The 17802-nt window shown below is 64.6% G+C and overlaps 3 protein-coding genes across 11 annotated transcripts in view; 1 reads left to right on the forward strand and 2 right to left on the reverse strand.

Annotated features, from left to right (window-relative positions):
* PHRF1 (PHD and ring finger domains 1) overlaps positions 1–4954 on the forward strand; it is a 29347-nt gene extending 24393 nt beyond the window's left edge. For all 5 annotated transcript variants that reach the window (XM_025862080.2, XM_073889818.1, XM_073889820.1 and 2 more), the window contains 5 exons: positions 424–3018; positions 3321–3478; positions 3626–3886; positions 3964–4092; positions 4569–4954. In XM_025862080.2, the coding sequence (XP_025717865.2) occupies positions 424–3018; positions 3321–3478; positions 3626–3886; positions 3964–4092; positions 4569–4712 (3287 nt within the window). In that variant the 3' untranslated portion in view covers positions 4713–4954. The remainder of the gene's footprint in view (positions 1–423; positions 3019–3320; positions 3479–3625; positions 3887–3963; positions 4093–4568) is intronic.
* A 518-nt stretch (positions 4955–5472) lies between these two features.
* On the reverse strand, positions 5473–8655 carry IRF7 (interferon regulatory factor 7). Of its 2 annotated transcripts, XM_025862085.2 has the most exons (10): positions 8520–8654; positions 7946–8257; positions 7700–7862; positions 7401–7614; positions 7063–7112; positions 6797–6968; positions 6532–6609; positions 5953–6459; positions 5747–5865; positions 5473–5671 (listed from the first exon to the last, which is right to left on the reverse strand). In XM_025862085.2, exons 2-10 carry the CDS (start codon positions 7963–7965, stop codon positions 5516–5518), a joined length of 1479 nt encoding a protein of 492 aa, XP_025717870.1. In that variant the 5' UTR covers positions 7966–8257; positions 8520–8654; the 3' UTR covers positions 5473–5515. The 2 variants fall into 2 exon arrangements, with proteins under 2 accessions (XP_025717870.1, XP_025717869.1); XM_025862084.2 differs by having other exon boundaries at positions 5953–6609; positions 8520–8655.
* A 1642-nt stretch (positions 8656–10297) lies between these two features.
* On the reverse strand, positions 10298–16750 carry CDHR5 (cadherin related family member 5). 4 transcript variants are annotated; one of them, XM_073889831.1, is made up of 15 exons: positions 16626–16750; positions 16361–16536; positions 15978–16028; positions 14496–14588; positions 14295–14396; positions 14073–14183; positions 13814–13984; positions 13153–13243; positions 12893–12987; positions 12592–12792; positions 12397–12510; positions 12232–12319; positions 11793–11882; positions 11027–11232; positions 10298–10779 (listed from the first exon to the last, which is right to left on the reverse strand). In XM_073889831.1, exons 1-15 carry the CDS (start codon positions 16678–16680, stop codon positions 10390–10392), a joined length of 2034 nt encoding a protein of 677 aa, XP_073745932.1. In that variant the 5' UTR covers positions 16681–16750; the 3' UTR covers positions 10298–10389. The 4 variants fall into 4 exon arrangements, with proteins under 4 accessions (XP_073745932.1, XP_025717837.2, XP_073745933.1 ...); XM_025862052.2 differs by having other exon boundaries at positions 11793–12119; XM_073889833.1 differs by having other exon boundaries at positions 10616–10779; positions 11027–11068; positions 11793–12119.
* Positions 16751–17802: the final 1052 nt, after the last annotated feature.

Consider the following 17802-nt stretch of genomic DNA (forward strand, 5'->3'; position numbering starts at 1 on the left):
TGGCAAGTGAGCCCCGAGCGCTGCCCCCAGGCTCCCAGGTGCACAGAGGTCTAGCTCAGGGAGCAAGTGAGGGTAGGCATGCATTTATTTATTTATTTGTTTGTTTGTTTGTTTGTTTTTACCTTTTTTTTTGTTAAGATTTTATTTTTTTTGAGAGTGCAAGCACACAAGCCGGGGGTGGGGGACAGGGAGAGGGAGAAGCAGGCTCCCCAGCCCCACACGGGGCTCGATCCCAGGACCCTGAGATTGTGACCTGAGCCGAAGGCAGACGCTTCACTGACTGAGCCCCCCAGGTGTCCCGGGAATAGGCATTCACAAGCCCCGCCTTTAGGAGAAAGCCATTGTGATCTGGGCCAGACAGCGGACTGCGCTCCGTAAAGCAGGTGGCGGGGACTGATGGCCACTCGCCCGCTTGCCTTTCAGCACCTGCTTCTTTCCCGCGGAGCACCGGCCGGAGCACAGGTGGCTCGTCCCAAGGAGGGAAGCACCCTGGGCCTGGAGCGCCTCAGTCAGGAAGCGGGTTTCAGAGCGCAGGGCTGAGCTGTCCTGGCGCGGTGGCGCCCTCCCGTGTCCCCGCACTCAGGACAGGGGCGACTGTGAGACTGGACTCGTCGGTGACCCCTCCTTCCGGTCAGACTCAGAACCTGACAGGTGTGCGTGGGCCTGGCTTAAAGCAAAGGGACAAGCCCCAATGTGATGGCGACAACCGGCACACTCTGCCCCCCAACTCTGCGTCCTTGAAGACCTCCGGTAGCTGCTCTCACTTGCCATCTGCTGGTGCACTGCTGGGCCAGGCCCTGAAGCCAGTTCCCAGGAGGCCCGACATCTCTGAGCTACCAAGGATACCAAAGGTCAGAAGGGAGGACAGCGGCGACAGACAGGTGGATGTGGCCCCTCCCAGCGAGCAGCATGTTGAGATCCCTAGCTCCTGCATCAGCCGGCTCACAGGCAGAGAGGGCCCCGGGCAGCCTGGCCATGGTGCCCGAGCAGAGGGCGAACCCAGCAGCAGGGGCCCGCAAGAGCCTGGCCCGCACTCAGGGGGTGGCTCCCAGTCCCCTGCCTCGCTGGGACCCTCGAAGGGGAAGGGTGTCAGCTCGACCTTTGAGAGCTTCAGGATCAATATTCCCGGGAACACGGCACATTCTGGCAGACTCTCCAACCCTGGCTTTTGTAACACATTTCGGCCTGTCGACAATAAGGTGCAAAGGAAAGAGAACCCCTCGCCCCTGTTCTCCATCAGGAAGACCAAACAACTCAAGAGTGAGATCTACGACCCCTTTGACCCCACAGGCTCCGACTCCAGTTCTGCTGGCAGCAGCCCCGAGCGCCTGGGCTCTGGCCTCCTGCCCTCTGAGATCACACGCACCATCTCCATCAACAGCCCGAAGGCCCCAACGTTGCAGACTGTGCGCTGTGTCACCTCCTACACAGTGGAGACTGTCTTTGGGACGGAGCCCGAGCCCCCTCGGGGGCCTTCCTCCAGCGGGCTCGAGCTCCGGGGCGAGGGGGCTGCTGAGGGGGCCTCCGACCTTGAGTGCGAGCGGCTGGGCAAGGGGGCTGCCGAGGGCCAGGGCTCGGCCTCCCGGGCACAGAGGCCACCCCCACCGGAGCAGTGGGAAGACAAGGACCAGCTGCCCTGCAGTACCTTCTTTGGCTCCGAGGAGCGGACGGTGACCTGTGTGACTGTAGCCGAGCCAGAGACCCCACCCAGCCCGGACGCACCGCAGACGACCACCCACAGGATTGTGGAACTGAGGTCCCCTTCCTGCTCCCGCTCCACATCCAGCTCCCGTGGCAGGAAGAAAGCCAAGAGGAAGCGGGCCACTGCCAGGGAGCACAGGAGGACCCGCTCAGGCTCCCGCTCAGGTTCCCGCTCCGGGGACAGGAGCTCACCATCGGTGTCGCCACCGCTGGGTGAGGACCACCCCAAGAGGCAGCAGACCAAGTCCCGGGGCCGGAGGTCTTCCAGCGACCACTCCAGCGGCCACGAGCGAGCCAAGCGGAAGAAGGCGAAGGACGAGGGCAGGAGGAGGGAGAGGGAGTCCTGGGGCCGTGGCCGGCGGAGGTCCAGGTCCCGCTCAGGCAGCCCCAGCAGCTCCTCCCACGAACATAGGGAGAGCAGGAGGAGGAAGCGGAGGCGGGCAGGGTCCAGGTCTCGGGGGAGGGAGTGCTCACCCCCCAGCAGCCTGGAGAGAGCCCGGAGGCACCGGCACCCGCGGGAGAGGAGCCCACGGGAGAGGAGCCGGGAGCGGCCGCGAACCAGGTGGGGCTCCCATGAGAGGAGGAAGCGTAGGTCCAGGTCACCGAGGTCGCCAAGCACAGAGCATAGGTCCCGGGAGCACCAGCGCCCTCGTTCCCATGAGAAGCGGCCAAGGCCTCGCTCCCCAGAGAGGAAGTTGGCACCCGCTCCCGTGGAAGGGCAGAAGCCCGACAGGGAGCAGCCAGCCAGGCCACTGGCCTCAGTGGGAGCAGACGCCTGCCCAGCAGGGGCCGAAGCCCACAAGACCGTTCCAGAGGTACTGGCTGAGTGTCTGCCTGAGGACCTGGATTACGGTGACTCTGTGGAGGCAGGGCACATCTTTGAGGATTTTTCAAGCGAAGCTTTCTTCATGCAGCTGGATGACATGAGTTCCCCACCCTCCCCAGAGAGCACAGACTCCTCCCCGGAGCGGCACTTCCCACCCACTCCTTCCGTGCCCCCGGCCAGCCAGCAGCAGGACACCAGCCTGGCCATGGCTGTCATCAGACGGGAGGTGTCGCTGATCCATGGCGAAGATGCTGCACAGCCCCCGCCCCGGGCACAGAGCCCCGAAGAGAAGCCCCTGCTCCAGCAGGATGCTGCTGGGGCTGCCGTGGTGCCCAGCACCCTGGGGAGCCAGACTGTGGGCGGGGTGCCCGTGGGGAAGGAGGAAGGCCCCTCTCAGACCCCCTTGCTGCGGGCTAAAGCCCTGGTGAAGAGAGTCACCTGGAACCTCCAGGAGGCCGAGAGTGGTGCCCCTGCTGAGGAGCGAGGCCTGCGTGAGTGGGGTCCCGCGGGCACTTCTAGGGGTGGACCGGGGCAGCATGGGAGGAAGGGAGGAAGGCTGTGTGTGTGTGTGTGTGTGTGTGTGTGTGTGTGTGTGTGTGTGTGTGTCGGGGTGGCACATGGACCTCTTTGGTCACTCGGGCAGCATAGGCCATAGGCCATGGGGCGGGGAGGTAGCTGCAGCCTGGCCTGTGGTCCTTGCTGCTGGGATGCTTTTCTGGAATTTTCCAGCCAGGAAGCGTCTTCTGGCCCAGGGTGGCCACAGAGCACCCACCTCCCCTGTGTTGGCCCTCAGGGACGCCGCTCCACAGGCCCCAGAAGCCCCGGGAAGGGGTCTGGGAAACAGAAGACATGGGCCCCTCGGTGGGGTTCCAGCAGGCATCCTTCTCTGAGCCCCCTCCCCCCGGATACACACTTCCAGAGTCCGGCTTCCCTGACACTGAGCCCTCTCAGGTGAGTGCCTGGGCTGGAGGGTTGTGAGCTGGCGCCGGGCCACACAGGCTGTGCCGGGCTGGGGCTGAGGACTTCCCTCTCTGGCTGGGGCTCTTCCTGCTATGGGTGTGGGGAGCGCTGCCCTGAGCCGTCTGCATTTCTGTCCAGGTTTATACCCCCAACCTACCCCCTGCCCCAGCTCTGCCCGTGAGCCTCCCGCCGTACACACCAGCCAGCCAGCCCACGGTCCAGCTTATCCTGCAAGGGAGCCTTCCCGTGGCGAGCTGCGGGGTCGCACAGAGCCCAGCCCCAGTGCCCACGGCCCTGACCACAGCCTCCGAGCCGGCCGGCTGTGCCACTGGCACCAGCAGCTCTGAGGAGAGGCCGGCGGCTCCCAGGCCTGCCGCAGAGAAGGTCAGGAATGAAGAGGTGAGTGTGGGCCCTCCGTCCGGCGGGGGCGGGCGGTGAGGCCCCGGCAGGGCGGTCACACACGTGCTCGCCCCCAGTACATGAAGAAGCTGCACGTGCAGGAGCGGGCAGTGGAGGAGGTGAAGCTGGCCATCAAGCCCTTCTATCAGAAGAGGGAGGTGACCAAGGAGGAGTACAAAGACATCCTTCGCAAGGCCGTGCAGAAGGTAGGTGCGGGCGGGTGGGTCCGTGCCGCCTCCTGCTGACCCAGACTCTCGGGGTACCGGCCTAGGGCTGTGCAGCAAGGGCTGGGGCGGCGTGCTCACGTCCTGGCTGTAGCCGGAGGCCACTTCTGTCCTCCTGTCACAGCGGCTCGTCGACGCCCGGGCTAAGTAAGCGTTGGTGTTTGTGAGGGGACATGACCGCGTCCCTGTCCCCTGTTCAGGGGAGTAACAGAAGCTACATAACACACCGCACTTGCAGGTGGGAAAGCAAGAGCCCGGGGCATCAGGGCCAAATGTGTGGCACGCCGGCCACACGTTTCCGGCTGGGAGACGGGCCCTCAGCAGCTGTGCGAGGCGGACCCCGCCGGGGCTGGGCGTTGTCCTGCTCTTGTGCCCTGTGATGGGGACCCCGCGGGCTCAGTCCCTGTGATCCCTGGGGAGGCGTCTGGGTCATCTGTGCCCCTCTCCCGCGCCCCCAGATATGCCACAGCAAGAGCGGGGAGATCAACCCCGTGAAGGTGGGCAACCTGGTCAAGGCCTATGTGGACAAGTACAGACACATGCGCCGGCACCGGAGGCCGGAGGCCGGTGAAGAGGCGCCCACCCAGGGCACCGAGAGCTGAGGCTGGGCACGGAGCCGGCGGCGCTAGCCCCCGTCCCTGAGAGATTCTGTTGGGAGTGGCAGCAGCAGAAATCTCCGAAGACACCCAGCCAGCACTCCTGTATTCAGGGTTCCCGTGATCACATGTGGTCTGTGCACCTGTCCTCACAGTTTAAAACTGGACTTTTTTATATGTATATTATAGATACACACTGTTTCCATTGTGTTCTAATTTATCAAAAATGGATTATCTTTAGAAACTTCTCGATTGACTCAGTACTTGAAAGGCAAAGCCTTTGGTGATCAGGAGGGGCCTGGGGGGGGTGGAAGGAGCTCCTTGTCCCTTCTCACAGATGGCCCGATTTTCTTTTCTATGGGAATAAGGGAAGGCCCTGCCCCAGTTTTCTCTCGTTACGCTCTGTAAATAATGCTCATGTTTGCTGCCTCCCACGAGGCAGAGCGCAGTGTTGGTGGATCTGGAAGGCAGGGGCCCTGCGCACAGCACAGAGTCAGCCATTCGTGGTGCGCCCCCTCCCCAGCACAGCTGCCAGAAGCAAACGTCTGCTGTTCCCAGAGCGTTTTGTATGCTTTGAGTAGAGTTTGTTGGCTCTAAAGAGTGTGGCCTGTTTCTTCATTGTGAAGGCAGAGGAGAGCGGGTGGGGGCAGGGGTGGTCACCTCCCTTCCTGGGCCTGTAGGTCTCGTGGGCTCCCGGGAAGTCTGTGGTGCCCCTTCTGAGCTCCAGCCCCGACCCTGAGCCCATCCCTGGTCAGGACGCCAGTGGGATTCTTGAGTCCTTTTTATTGGCTTGGAGAGGGGTCTGGCCTTCAGGCCGGCTGCTCCACCTCCATGAGGAAGTGCTCAAGGTCCTCATAGAGGCTGTTGGAGCTGGACAGGCAGAGGCCGAGGCTGCTGCTGTCCAGGGAGGACACCCCTTCTCGCTGCACGCACTCCAGGTGTGCCCGGCACAACCGTGGCTCCAGCTGTGGGGAGGGGAGGGTGTTGTCAGGCCACAAAGGGGCTGCATGAGGCCTTGCCCCCAGGACCGCAGGCCTCACCTTCACCAGGACCAGGCTCTTCTCCTTGGGCCTCCCAGCTGACAGGTCCTGCCCAAAGCCCAGGTAGATGGTGTAGTGTGGGGAGCCCCGACGCCGGCGTGCCCGGAACTCCATCATTTCTGCAGGATAGGACTTTGGTGAACGGGGCCCCGGCAGGACAGAAGGGGGCAGGGATGGCACGGCCCCAGGTCAGGTGCATCACTGACCTCGGAAGAAGGTGCCGAAGTCGAAGATGGGGGTGTCCTGGTTCCTCTGCAGCAGGCGGGGGGTTGTGGAGGGACTGGCAGAGCCCAGAGGCCCGCCCACCTCCCAGTAGACCTTGCACTTGCCCAGGCGCCGGGCCCACAGCCCGTGCCCCCGCAACTCCAGCTGCAGGCCAGGGGCCACGTGTTGCAACAGCTTCTCTGTGTAGTGCAGCTGCTTCTGGTCAGGGAGCTCGGCCGGGCTCGGGAAGGCCACATGCTGGGGCGCTGTGGCAGCTGGGCTCGGGGGCCCGTACAGGAACACGAAGCTTGGATGCCACACCACCTCCTGCAGCACTGTGCGGCCCTTGTACATGATGGTCACATCCAGGGCCCTCAGGCTGGGCTCTGCCTGTGATCCGGGCTGTAAGCAGCTGGGCCTGACCAGCACCTGCTCACCGGCCCCTGGGGTACAAGGCTCCACCTCTTGGGGGGGCTGCCAGGGCTCCAGGGCTGGGGCTGGGCCTGCATCTGGGGAGGAAGGCTTGAGCTGGCACCTGGTCCCCCAGCCCCTCCCTCCTCCACACACCCCTGGCTCCTCACCTGTCACCTGGGCCTGGTGCCTGGGGACTGTCTCGACTGCCCCTGGCAGGGACGGCTCCATGTCGGGGAGCTCCGGGCCTGAGGAGAATGATGGCTGTGAACAGCTGTACTGGCCCAGCTGTGGCTGGCTCCCTCCTCACGCCCACGCCCACCCCCCACCCCCCACCCCCCACCCTCTCCACAGGGACTCTGCCATCCAACTGCTCCTGACCTCTGGCATGGAACCCTGAAAGGCCGAGCACCCCCACCCAACACAGCCTCTCACCAGGAGCCTCTAGGGGTACTGGGTCCACCCCCCACGCTGCTTCCAGCAGATGGTCCTCCAGGCAGCTCTGCTCTAGAGCCTGGAGCAAGAGGTCCTCAGCATTGCCAGTTGGGCCAGAAAGGTGGCTCGGGGCACAGGGCTCAGGGCTCAGCCCGAGCCTAGGGAGCCCGCCCTGCAGGGGAAGAGAGGGCCGGTGTAAGCAGCTCCCCAGCCCCATGAGAAGTGGCAGCCCCAACCTGGGAACAAGGAGGGCAGAACAGTCTTACCATCAAGGGCAGGGTATCTTCCAGGGTCTCACCCTGGGGAGTGCCCGCACCTTCCAAGAGAGAATTGGGATCAGGGGAGTGTGGGATGAGACGCTGGAGTGGCACGCTTGGGTATGTGCCCCTGGGTAGGCCCTCGGAGCTGGGGTCCCCTGCCATTCATCCCAGCAGGCCAAATCAGCTTTCCCTGCCCTCCCCAGCAACCTGGCACCAGCCTCCTGGAGGCCAGTTTCTGAAAGCACAAATCTGCCCCAGAGGCTGTCTCCAGTGTCTGGCAGCACCGGGTCTCTGCCCTGAACGTCCTGCCCCCTAGACGGCTGCCCTCCCCTGGGGCTCCTCACCTCTCCACCCCATCTTGGAGCTGAGCCCATACACTTTATGTGGGTCAGTGGGGTCCCCCGAGTTGTCTCGCAGCATCACAAAGCGCTGCGTACTGCGCAGCGCACAGCGGAAGTTGGTTTTCCAGCTGGCGCGGAGTGCGCCCTCGAGGGCCAACTGGTCACCTCCACCACCGCCACTGTCGGGCGGCCACCTCCCGCGGGCCACAGCCCAGGCCTGGGGAGAGGAATAGAAGGTGGAGCTTGGGGACGCGGGCCAGGGCCTGGGCTGGCCCTCCCACCCAGTTGGGCTGGGGTCCCACCTTGAAGATGCGCGAGTCAGCCTCTCCCAGGTCCTTCCGCGCGAAGTGCTTCCAGGGCACGCGGAATCGTGTGCGGGCCGCGTCCAGCCACCGCAGGCCTTCGTAGCGGCCGCTGCTGACCTCCCCCAGAAGCCAGTCTCCGAACAGCAGGCGCGGGGGCCCCCTGCGGGCGGGGCGACCGGCCGGGTCAGGGTGCGGGCGGCCAGGCGGTGTGCCCGCGCGCCGCAGGGTGGGATGGGCGCTCACCTGTCAGGAGCCACGGCCATCGCTCCCTGCAAAGGACTGGCGTGGAGAGGCAGGCAGGCCCTCCGCGGGGAGGGGTGGTCACGGCCAGCAGGCAGGTGTGAGCACAGGCGGGAAGCTTAGATGGCGTGGCCCAGCTGTTAGAGGTGTCGGGACCACAGACGTGGTTGGGGGCTGATGGCCACGACGTCGCCGAGGTGTGGGGTTCTGGGCAGCGGTGGCGCTGATATGACCACAAATGTGGGGGCGCACACACGTGAAGTCACAGGTGTTGAGCCAGCACCCAGACCCGGGCGGGAGGGCGCTGGCCGGGCCCTGCGGAGACACCACCAGAACGGCCGCTGGCTTGGGGCGTGCCCGGGGCGCCGGGAAAGCGAAACCGCGCGCGCCGGGAAAGCGAAACCTAAGCCCTAAACCGGGAAGTGAGGGCTCCGCTGCTCGCGACCTGCGGCCTGCGGCCGGTCAGCGTACGACCCCCACTTCCCAATCCTGCCCCGACTCCCGGGACCGGGCCCTCCCCACCCCCGCCCTGCGCTGCACGGCCCTCGCGCTCCACGCGGGCCAGGGGTCCGAGTACCTGCGTGCCGCGCCGCCGGGGCGGTTAAGGTTCATCTCCCCGAGAGGCTGGGAACAAGCGCTTTTATGGGGACGGGCCGGGGGCGGGGCTGCATGTGCAGCCGAGGGAGTCACGTGCTCTGGCGGCGTGTTCGGGTGTGTGTTGGGGGGAGGGACGAGTTCCCCAGGCCCCCCGCGCAGGTTCCTGGGTGCGGGTGGGGGTCGTGCAGGAGCGGCAGGAGTGGCCGGTCCTGCGGGATCCAGTCACTCCTCTCCCTCAAGGAGCACCCTCCGCACATGCAGGGACTGGGCAGGGGGCCTCTGGCAACTAACGGGGGTGGGGGAGGCAGATGGGGTAAGCTGAAGATCTCACACAAAACCCGGCTCTTCTTTTTTCCAGGAAAGTGAATCATGGAGGAGGGCGTTGGGCAAGTGGCCCTACCGTTTGGATTTTTTTTTTTTTTTAAGTAGGCTCCACGCCCAGAGTGGAGCCCAACCGTTGGGTCTTTGCCATCGAGATCGGAGCTGAGATCAAGAGTGGGGTGCTCGACAGACTAAGCCACCTAGCCCCCCCTTGGGATTTTTTTTTTTTTTAAGATTTTCATTTTATTTAGAGAGCTTGTGGGCACGGGAGGGGAAGGGAGGGGCAGAGGGTTAGGGTCTCCAAGCGGACTCCCCGCTGAGTGCAGAGCCCTACCCCAGCTGGATGCCGGGACCCAGAGATCATGACCTGAGCAGAAATCGAGAGTGCACCGGGTAACCGACTGAGCCAACCAGGCGCCCCCACCCCGCTGCCTTTGGAATCTTTTTTTTTTTAAGATTTTATTCATTTATTTGAGAGAGAGAGAGAAAGAGAGAGCATGAGAGGGGGGAGGGTCAGAGGGAGAAGCAGGCTCCCGGCCGAGCAGGGAGCCCGATGTGGGACTCGATCCCGGGACTCCAGGATCACGACCTGAGCCGAAGGCAGTCGCTTAACCAACTGAGCCACCCAGGCGCCCTGCCTTTGGAATCTTAATGAGAACTGTTCAGACAAGAATACTCATATACTCTTGAGAATAAGACATTTGGAAAGGAATTCGTGGTGCTTTTTCATTAGGAGAAACACCGATGACTCTGAAGGGACAGTGTGGTGGGGGTCAGGAAGTCCTGCCTGCGGTCCTGCCCCGACGAAGCCAGCAGAGGGGGCTCTAGTTCCCCTCACAGCCGGGCCCACCTGCCACCCTGGCCCATGGCCCGCAGCCACTGGTCCCAGCTCCCCTCACCCGGGGAGCCCCTGCACCAAGCCACAGGTCACAGTAGAGGCGCCAGGGCCGGGTGCCTTTTCGCACCGAGCACCGGGTGTTTCCTGCCCCCACGGGACCTCACAGGCGCACTGGCTGTCACCCTGAACTTGCTTTCCAAAATGAGTGTTACTGAGGTGGCTGCTCAGTTCCCGCCAGGCCAAGAATCTTCCTGTCGGGTGGGGAGGTGGGGGATCCGCAGTGAAGGGTGCCCCCCCCTCCTGCGGCAGTGGTTAGGCCGGGAGAGGAACTTGCGCCGCCAGCTGGCCCTGGCTTGGGAAGCCCCGCCGCCGGCGGGCGCAGCAGGTGGTTTACGGGAAACGGCGCTGCGCTCCAGGCCGGGGCAGGGGGAGGTCCCAGCGCGCACCCGGCGCGGCCGCGGAGGACCCGGGGACGGGGGGGGGGGGGGGGGGGGGGGGCCGGGGGCGGGGGGGGGGGGGGCGGGGGAGTGTGGCGCGGACGGGCCGCGCCGTCCCCTCCCACGGCCGGCAGCTCCGGGGAGACTCGCGCGCAGCCGAGCTTGGAAATTGTCGCTTTATTGTGCGCGGCGGCGCGGGGGCGAGCGGCCCCGGCCGACCTCAGGTCCGGCCCGCGGGGGAGGGGGGAGCCGAGCTAGACGTAGGTGGAGCCGGCGCCCGGCGCGTCGTCGTCGCTGCTGACCTCGCTGCCGGAGTCGGCGGCGCGGGCCGCTTCCGAGGCGGGCGTGTTGAGGACCACCACGTCGGCCTCGGCCCCAATGTCCTCCCCGAACCACACGGCCTTGTAGCCGCCCTCGGGACGCCGTTCCTTGGTCAGGATGGACCTCACAGCCGCTGGGCCGCCTCCATCGCGGGCCACCTCGGGGGACTCTGAGGCAGGGCGCGCGGCCGCGGCGCTGGGGGGCTCCGGGGGCTCCGGGGCCACAGCCCGGGTGGGGCCGGGTGAGGAGCGGGGAGCTGGCGCCCAGTTGTCCTCTTGGGGGGCCACAAAGGCCTGGTTGTCAAAGCTGAGGGGCTGGCGATCCTGGGGAGGGGACAGGGACAGCCAGGGCATCAACCAGGACCCCAAGCCTGGGCTGGGACCCCCACCCCTGGTGCCTTCCCCAGAGACAAGGATCCAGGCTAGTCCTTCCTTTCTCTTTCGGCCTCCTCCCCATTTTGTGGACTGTGATGTCTACACCCCATCTCTCCTCACCTCTGCCCCCCCCCCCGCCTCTCCCTCTCCACCTGTCCCTCTCTGGTCCTGGCCCCCCAACCCCCCAGGGCCTCACCGGAGCTTTTCCGGAGCAACACTTGAGCGACTGGCCGTAGTGCTTGTGGAGGAGGGTAAGGAGGGCAATCAGAGCCAGAAGAAGCAGCGCGCCCAGCACCCCGCCCAGGGCTGCCATGTCCACCACAGAGAAGCGCCGGTCCTCAGCTCGGCTGATGCTCGGCTCGCCGTGCCCCGGAGTGCTGCCTCCTCCAGTCTGGGGCGGCTCTGCCAGCAACACACCACCCACTTACCGTTAGCACCCCAAGCTCTTCCCCTGCCGACCTGCTCCAGGCTCTGGACGCCCTGGCAACAAGCCAGGCCTGGTATCCTCCCAGAGCTGAGGTTCTGGGGAATGTCACCACTCCCCCCCCAGCTGAGGAGCTGTGTGTTCCCAGGGGCCCTTGGGGAGGCTGCTGAAGGAAGGGAGGGGAGATGGGGGTCAGTGCCCACCAGCTCCCAGTGGAAGGCGGGGGTCCAGCACCATAGGAAGGGCCATGAAGGCAGTGCTGGGGCCCATGGAGAGAACAGCCTAGAATTGTAGGGCCCCCTGGACCCCAAATCTGGCTTCTGCCCCATCCTCCATACACCTTCCCCAGGTTACCTTGTTGGGGCCCCCAGAACCTGTCTCTGTCCAGACCAGAGCAGAACCCCCCTGGGATTTCATGGTCAGTGTGGTCAGGCTGGGCCACCCTAGGGTGGGCCCTGCCCGACCGTGAATCCCAGGACCACCCGGAGTATGAGTCAGAGAATGTAAGGGTGACTCTGGGGCAAATGGGAGGTGCTACCTGAGGTCTGTGGGGTCCTGCTGGGCCCAGGGGGCATCGGCTGAGAGGTTCCTGGCTTCAGCGTCTGTGTTGAGCCCCCGCTAGGTGAGGCTGATGGGAGGAAGGTGCTGGTTCCCACACTGGGGGGCCCCCCAGGTGTAGACGAGGCAAGTGACCTCAAAGTTGTGCTTGAGGGGGGATGTGGACCAGTGCCCCCACCAGAGCTGGTCATAGAGGGTCCCTGAGAGGGCCCTGAGGGTCTGGGGGCTTCCAAAGTGGTGCTGCTTGAGGGCCTGGTTGTTCCTCCAGCCTCTGGCGATGTGGGGGTCTCTGGGGGGCCTGAGGGACCTGGGGGGCCAGGGATAGGATTCGGGCTTGCCTCTGCCGCCAGCATGCCTGCCCCAGGGAAGCCACCACCTGGGCTGAGCAGTCGCCGGGGGTGGGTCCCGCTGAGACTCACCTGTGGGGGAGGGCTTCTCCCACTCCAGCACCTGTATTTCCACCACGGTGGTTGCTGTGTCTGTGGTCACTGTGTTATTGGCCTCAACCTGGAGCAGAAAGGGGGCTTGTCCCTTGCAGGCCCCGCCTTAACCCCTGCCCCTTGGAGATGCCCCCCTGCCCTTACCTCTGCATAGAAGACTGTCTCATCGGCCAGCAGGACAGTGGTCAGCATGGTCTCGCCATCCATCCGGAAGTTGGTGTTATTGGTGATGCGATATGTGATGGCAGAGTTGATGTCCTGGACACTGCCCAGTGAGTCCTGGGTCCAGGCTGCCCCCGTGACCCCCCCCAACCCCCCCGCAGCCGGGCTGGTGCCTACCGGAAAGTCAGGGTCCTGGGCCCAGATCCTCAGAGGCAGGGAGGGGGCGGTTGCGTCTTTGACCTCCACACCTGCTCCAGAGCCGCGCGCCACCCGGCCATAGTACCGGCTCTTGGGGAAGTAGGGCAGGCTCCCAAAGGCATTTCGGGCCTCGATCGTGACCCGGGTCACCGAGTAGCGGGCACGGTCTGCCTGCTCACCCTGGGGGTAGGGGAGGCCTCAGCGACCAGCGGGTCCTTGAAGGACAAGTCCTGCAGCCTGAGGCTCAGGAACGCCATGGAGGCCTGGCCAGGGCACCCACCTTGACCAGCAGAGTGAAGGTCTTTGGGCTGGGGACACTTCTGGTCATGGTGAGGTTGCCCGAGTCAGCGTCGATGGCAAACGTGCCATCTTGTCCTGCGAGGTTGGTGGGAAGGCTTGGCCTCTTGCCCCCTCCAGGGGCCTGAGGGCTAAGGTCCCAGCTGGCTGTGCCCATATGGCAAGTGCCCTGGGGTGTCCTCAGCCCAAGGTGGGGATGGGGCGCAGGATGGGGAGAGAAGCAGGGGTCTGGCCCGCACTTACCCTGCATAATGCTGTAGAGGATGCGCTGGCTGATGCCCTGATCCCCATCCACGGCGCGGACGGGCCCGGGGCGTAGGACGAGGGGGGCTGGCTGCAGGGGCAAGGACACGGGACGGCGTGGGGCTGCTGTGACGGCCCCAGCGCACCCTCCGGCTCCCCTCAAGGGGAAACTGCCCACCGCGCTCCTTGCGATACTGAGTCAGTTTGCTCAAAGGCATCTCCTGATTGATCTGAATGACAGGAGTTTCAAGAGCCAGCACACACGGGGCAGGGACTCGGGCCTGTCCGTAGGGCGGGAGGCCCTGGAGCCCGTGCCCAGGCCCCGCTGTCCTCCGGTGCCTCCCTGGGCCTCTCAGGCCGGAGCAGGGACGTCAGCTGGCCAGAGACGCAGCTGCCCCTGGAGCAGCGCCGTGGCCCCTCCACGCCGCCACCCTCCCAGCCCACTTCACTGGGTTCCCGGGCGCTGCCTGGCTCTGCCCCAGGACCGCCGCACCTGTGCACCTCCCTCTGTGTTCACAGGGTTTGCTCACCGCTCTCCACCACGAGGTTGGGTGGGATTGGCTTTCGGAGGAACGTTCACATGAAAATCGCAACCAAATTTGGCCCCATGGCCCCCAGGCCCCACCCCGATGCCCATCCTGCCCCTCTCTGCCCCCAGTACCAGTTTGTGCCCCAGGGGGACAGCCCCGTGGTACTCAGCGTTGATGCAGACGTAAGGGTCTGAATAGCCACAGGGCAAGAACCAGGGGGGGCGAAGGTCAGCAGGCCACACATGCAGGTCCAAGGTGGCCGCGGCCCTGTGGCTGGGCTCTGCATTCTCCTCCTGTGTGTCCTGCAACAGCAGAGCCCGGCTGGATCAGGCCTGGGGGCCCGGGGCTGGGGCAGCTCGGGCGGGGACCTGAGCATCCGGGCCTGCTCACCCGCACCAGCAGCTGGAAGGTCATTTTCTGCCACGAGTAGAAGTCCAGTGGCTGGTCCAGCCGCAGGGCAGGGAGGTTGGTACCCACCAAGGAGAAGAAGTTACTGGCGCCCTGGGGAGGCAGAGGGCGGGACTCAGCCTGGGACCCTGGGAGGACACAGGGAGGGGGGATGCTCAAAGGGGGGGTTTGGAGTTGGTGTAGGGGTGGGGGGCCAACACTGACCGGGGTCACCTCCTGGAGGGCATAGAACAAGATGTCATCCTTGTCGAGATCCTGGGCCTCCAGTTCCGTCTCAGGGATGACAATGGTATTCACTTTAGTGTCCTGGGGGATGCAGGGGGAGTGTTCTGGCTACACCCTTGAGCCCATGGACGGACCCCTGAGGCCAAGCCGCTGGCCCCTCACCCCAGGCCCCTCACTCACCTCCGATATATTCTTCGCCTTATTTTCAAAGGGGAACTGGGGCGCGTTGTCATTGATGTCCAGCACGAACACCAGCACCCTCAGCTGGGTCACCTGTGGGGACAGGGTGGAGTCAGCAGCGGTGTGCTCTGGTGGCCTGGGGTACAGTGCACGAGACAAAGCCGTCTGCTCAGGGCCCCCGCTCTGCAGGGACTACACACAGACCAGACAGCAACCCTGCAGCACACACGGTGGCCCGTGCCCTGGAGGGAAAGAGCACAGGTGCTGGGCGGGGTGGGGGCGCCGGGAAAATCCCGAATGAGAACAGTGGTAAAACACTTGAATTGCTTCAGAAATAATTCTCAAAGAAAAGGAAGAAAGGAGAACCCATAGATTGAAAGAGCCTTAAGAGGGGAGCCTGGCTGCCTCAGTGGGAGGAGAGAGTGACTCTTGATTTCGGGTTGTGAGTTCAAGCCCCATATTGGGGGTAGAGATGACTTAAATAAACAACCAAACTAGAAAGGAAAGAAGGAAGAAAAGAAGAAGGGAGGGGGGAGGCGGAGAGGGGGGAGGGAGGGAGGGAGGGGGGAGGAGGGCGCCTAAGTAGCGTCCAGTCTCAATAGGTGGGCTTTGCTGGGGTCTCTGTGACTGTGGGAAAGGGCGGACATCAGGTGTCATGTGATGCTGACGCGGCAAAAATATTATGTTTATGTTTAAGAAGGGTTCTTATCTTTTAGAGACTCATCCTGAGATATCTGTGGGTGGTGTGCTGTGGTGTCTGGGTGGGGGCACCCAGGGGCTCCGAGCCCGGGAGACCATGGTTAGTGGCTCCTGCCTAGATGGCAGGTACGTGGGGGCTGGGCTTGCAGCTTAGAACAGAGCAGCCAGTGCCTCTCTGAGAAGGTGATCTTGGAGTGAAGACACGAGACCGGGAGAGAGGGAGGCAGGTGCACATCGGGGGAGAGGGCTCAAGGCCGGCCGGAGTGGGGTCGGGGTCCATGCACCCAGCCTTGCCCACCACACGATCCATTTGGCCTCGACTCTGAGTGAGAAAGCAGCCAGAGGTGTCCACGTGCTTGATCAGAGCGTTCTGCCACACTGAGAGCGGACTGGCCAAGGCCAAGAGAGGAGCAAGCAGACCAGTTTCCAGTTGGGAGCTTCCAGAAAGGAGATGCTGGTGGCCAAGGCTCTGGTTGGTTTGGAGTCCAGCTTGAGGCAGAGTCCACAGACTTGCTTGTCGACAGAGAGACGTCGGGGAGAGAATGGGGGGAGGGAACTGGCAGGGTGAGGTGCCTTCCGTGTTGGGGGGGTCTCTGCTGGGGTCTGCATCTCGGGCAGAGTCTGGGCTGGAGGAAGTGTGGACGCCAACATACCGCAGGGTGAGGTCACCGGGGAGTGGCCCCGGACCAGGCTGAGCAGAGTGCAGAGGTCCGAGCCTGGAGTGTGTTGATGTCACAGGTTGAGGGAGGCCACAAGGGGGCCGGGGAATTTGGGGGTACTCACCACGGTGTCACCACTTCTGCACTCCAGGTGCGCCTGCAGCATCGTGTTCTCCTGAGGGGGCAGACAGGTGTCGGGGATCACCTGCCCAGTTGACCACAGCATGCTGGCCCCATGTCACAAGTGAGGAGACAGGCAGAGAGGGTCCCCAGCATCCGTGCTAAGTCCAGAGAGCACTGGGGGCCCAGGCAGCTCCATCCCCCAACGGCCCTACCTGCCTTGGGGCCCAAGAGGGGTCAGTCGTTTCCTGGGGGGGGGCACAGAAGCCTCAGACCCCTGGAATGCCCTTGTCCGGGGAGGGGTGTGGGTGGACGCACAGGTCCTATGGAGGGTGAGCCACCCAGCGGCCCCCATGGGGGTGCCCCGCTCAGGCCTGCCATCTGCACCTCATAGTCAGGAGTCACGTTGAGAAACAGCTGAGTCCCCTGGATCCGGAACGCGTAGGGGGTGGACGACTGTCCGAGGGTCACCTGCTGGCCCGCGGGGACGTAGATGTCAGCCAGGGGCCCGCTCTGATTCGTGTTCTCCTGGACTTCGAAGATGGTGTTGTTCACAGAGCAGACTGGAAAGTTGGAGAGGAAGGGTCAGTGCCCTCCTGGCGCCTGCCTGCCTGCCTGGGGCCCAGCCAAACTGCCCCTGCCCCATAGGTACCCTGGGCCTGGGCCGTGGCCATGAGCAGTGGCAGCAGCAGGGCCCAAGCCCCCATCTCTGCGGCCGTCAGCCAGGTGGACCCTCTGAGCAGCTGGTGGTGGCGCTGGTGGTGGCGTCTCAGCCTGGGCGACCTTCGCCCCTGCCAGGCACCGCCCCACATTATGATCCTTTCCAAGCCACCGGCCTCCACCAAGGGGGTTCCCGCCGGCCGCCTGGCCAGGCCTAGCCTGCTGCCGGGAGGGGGAGATCCGGTAGTTTCCCACCAGAGCTGGGCCACATGCGGGGGCCAACGGGGCTCAGCTCTCAGACACCGAGGCATGACACAGAAGGCACTCAGGGCACCTGAGTGGGCCTGGGGAGGTGGCTGGGGGGCATGGTTGGGTGGGCAGAAGCTGGGGCAGGGGGTTAGGGGCTAGGGGGTGGTAGGGACTGGGGCAGGGGCTCAGCCCTGGCTTCTGTGTTGGCTGTACCCACCCCTCCCTCCCAACCCCGGCTGCCCCTCTGCTGGCCTCTTCTGCCAGAATCATCTTGGAGCAAGGTTCAGGCCCCAGGTGTGCCCTCCAGGTGTGCCCTCCAGGTCCACCTCCTCTCCCCACACCAACCGTCTAGGTCTGGAAGGAAAAGGCTGTTTGTGTCCTAGGGTCACCCCTGCCTGTCCTGGAAACAAGCCCGTTTCCTCCGAGGGGGTGGGGTGCTGGGAACTCCTGGGGGGGAACCCGGGTCCCCATGGGTTCTGATGTTTGACAAAGGGGTTCCTGGCAAGGCTCCTCGGCCCAGGCCCCCGACTGCCCTACCCCCAAGCCCCCCCCCAGCTGGATGGGGACAGCAGGGAGGGTCTGTTGTGACGGTGGGGGCTGTGGCCCTTCTGCTCTCTAGGCCTTCGCCTGGTGGCTGCACACCCCCCAGGCTCCTGGCCTCGTCCCCCCCGTGTGGGTGGTGCCTCCATGGCTTCCAGAGGCCCCAGCTCCTCCTGGGGTGCCATCACCGTCCCCACTGCACGGGCTCAGACGGGTCAAGCCATGTGAGACCACAGAGCCTGGGGAGGAGCCCCAACTAGCTTGCAAAAGTCCTCTCTGGAGCAGACGCCCGGGCCCCCGGCAGACAGCGAGCCCGGCACCGCTTCCTGCCCGAGCCTTCCTGCCCCCCAACTCCCTCCCCACCTGCCCCACACGCTGAC

Source organism: Callorhinus ursinus, unplaced genomic scaffold (assembly GCF_003265705.2).
Source record: "Callorhinus ursinus isolate GAN/ISIS: 27379988/994484 unplaced genomic scaffold, GSC_fseal_2.0 scaffold118, whole genome shotgun sequence".
Taxonomy (NCBI): domain Eukaryota; kingdom Metazoa; phylum Chordata; class Mammalia; order Carnivora; family Otariidae; genus Callorhinus; species Callorhinus ursinus.

Coding starts and splice junctions, on each gene's coding strand:
- CDHR5 (XM_025862052.2), bottom strand. CDS start 16,680: ATGGGGGCTTGGGCCCTGCTGCTGCCACTGCTCATGGCCACGGCCCAG. Junction 14,184..14,294: donor CCCTCCAGGAGGTGACCCCG/GTCAGTGTTGGC, acceptor CTGCCTCCCCAG/GGCGCCAGTAACTTCTTCTC. Junction 12,511..12,591: donor CCCAGGACCCTGACTTTCCG/GTAGGCACCAGC, acceptor GGCAGTGTCCAG/GACATCAACTCTGCCATCAC.
- IRF7 (XM_025862084.2), bottom strand. CDS start 7,965: ATGGCCGTGGCTCCTGACAG. Junction 6,969..7,062: donor AAGATACCCTGCCCTTGATG/GTAAGACTGTTC, acceptor CTTCCCCTGCAG/GGCGGGCTCCCTAGGCTCGG. Junction 6,610..6,796: donor AGTACCCCTAGAGGCTCCTG/GTGAGAGGCTGT, acceptor CATTCTCCTCAG/GCCCGGAGCTCCCCGACATG.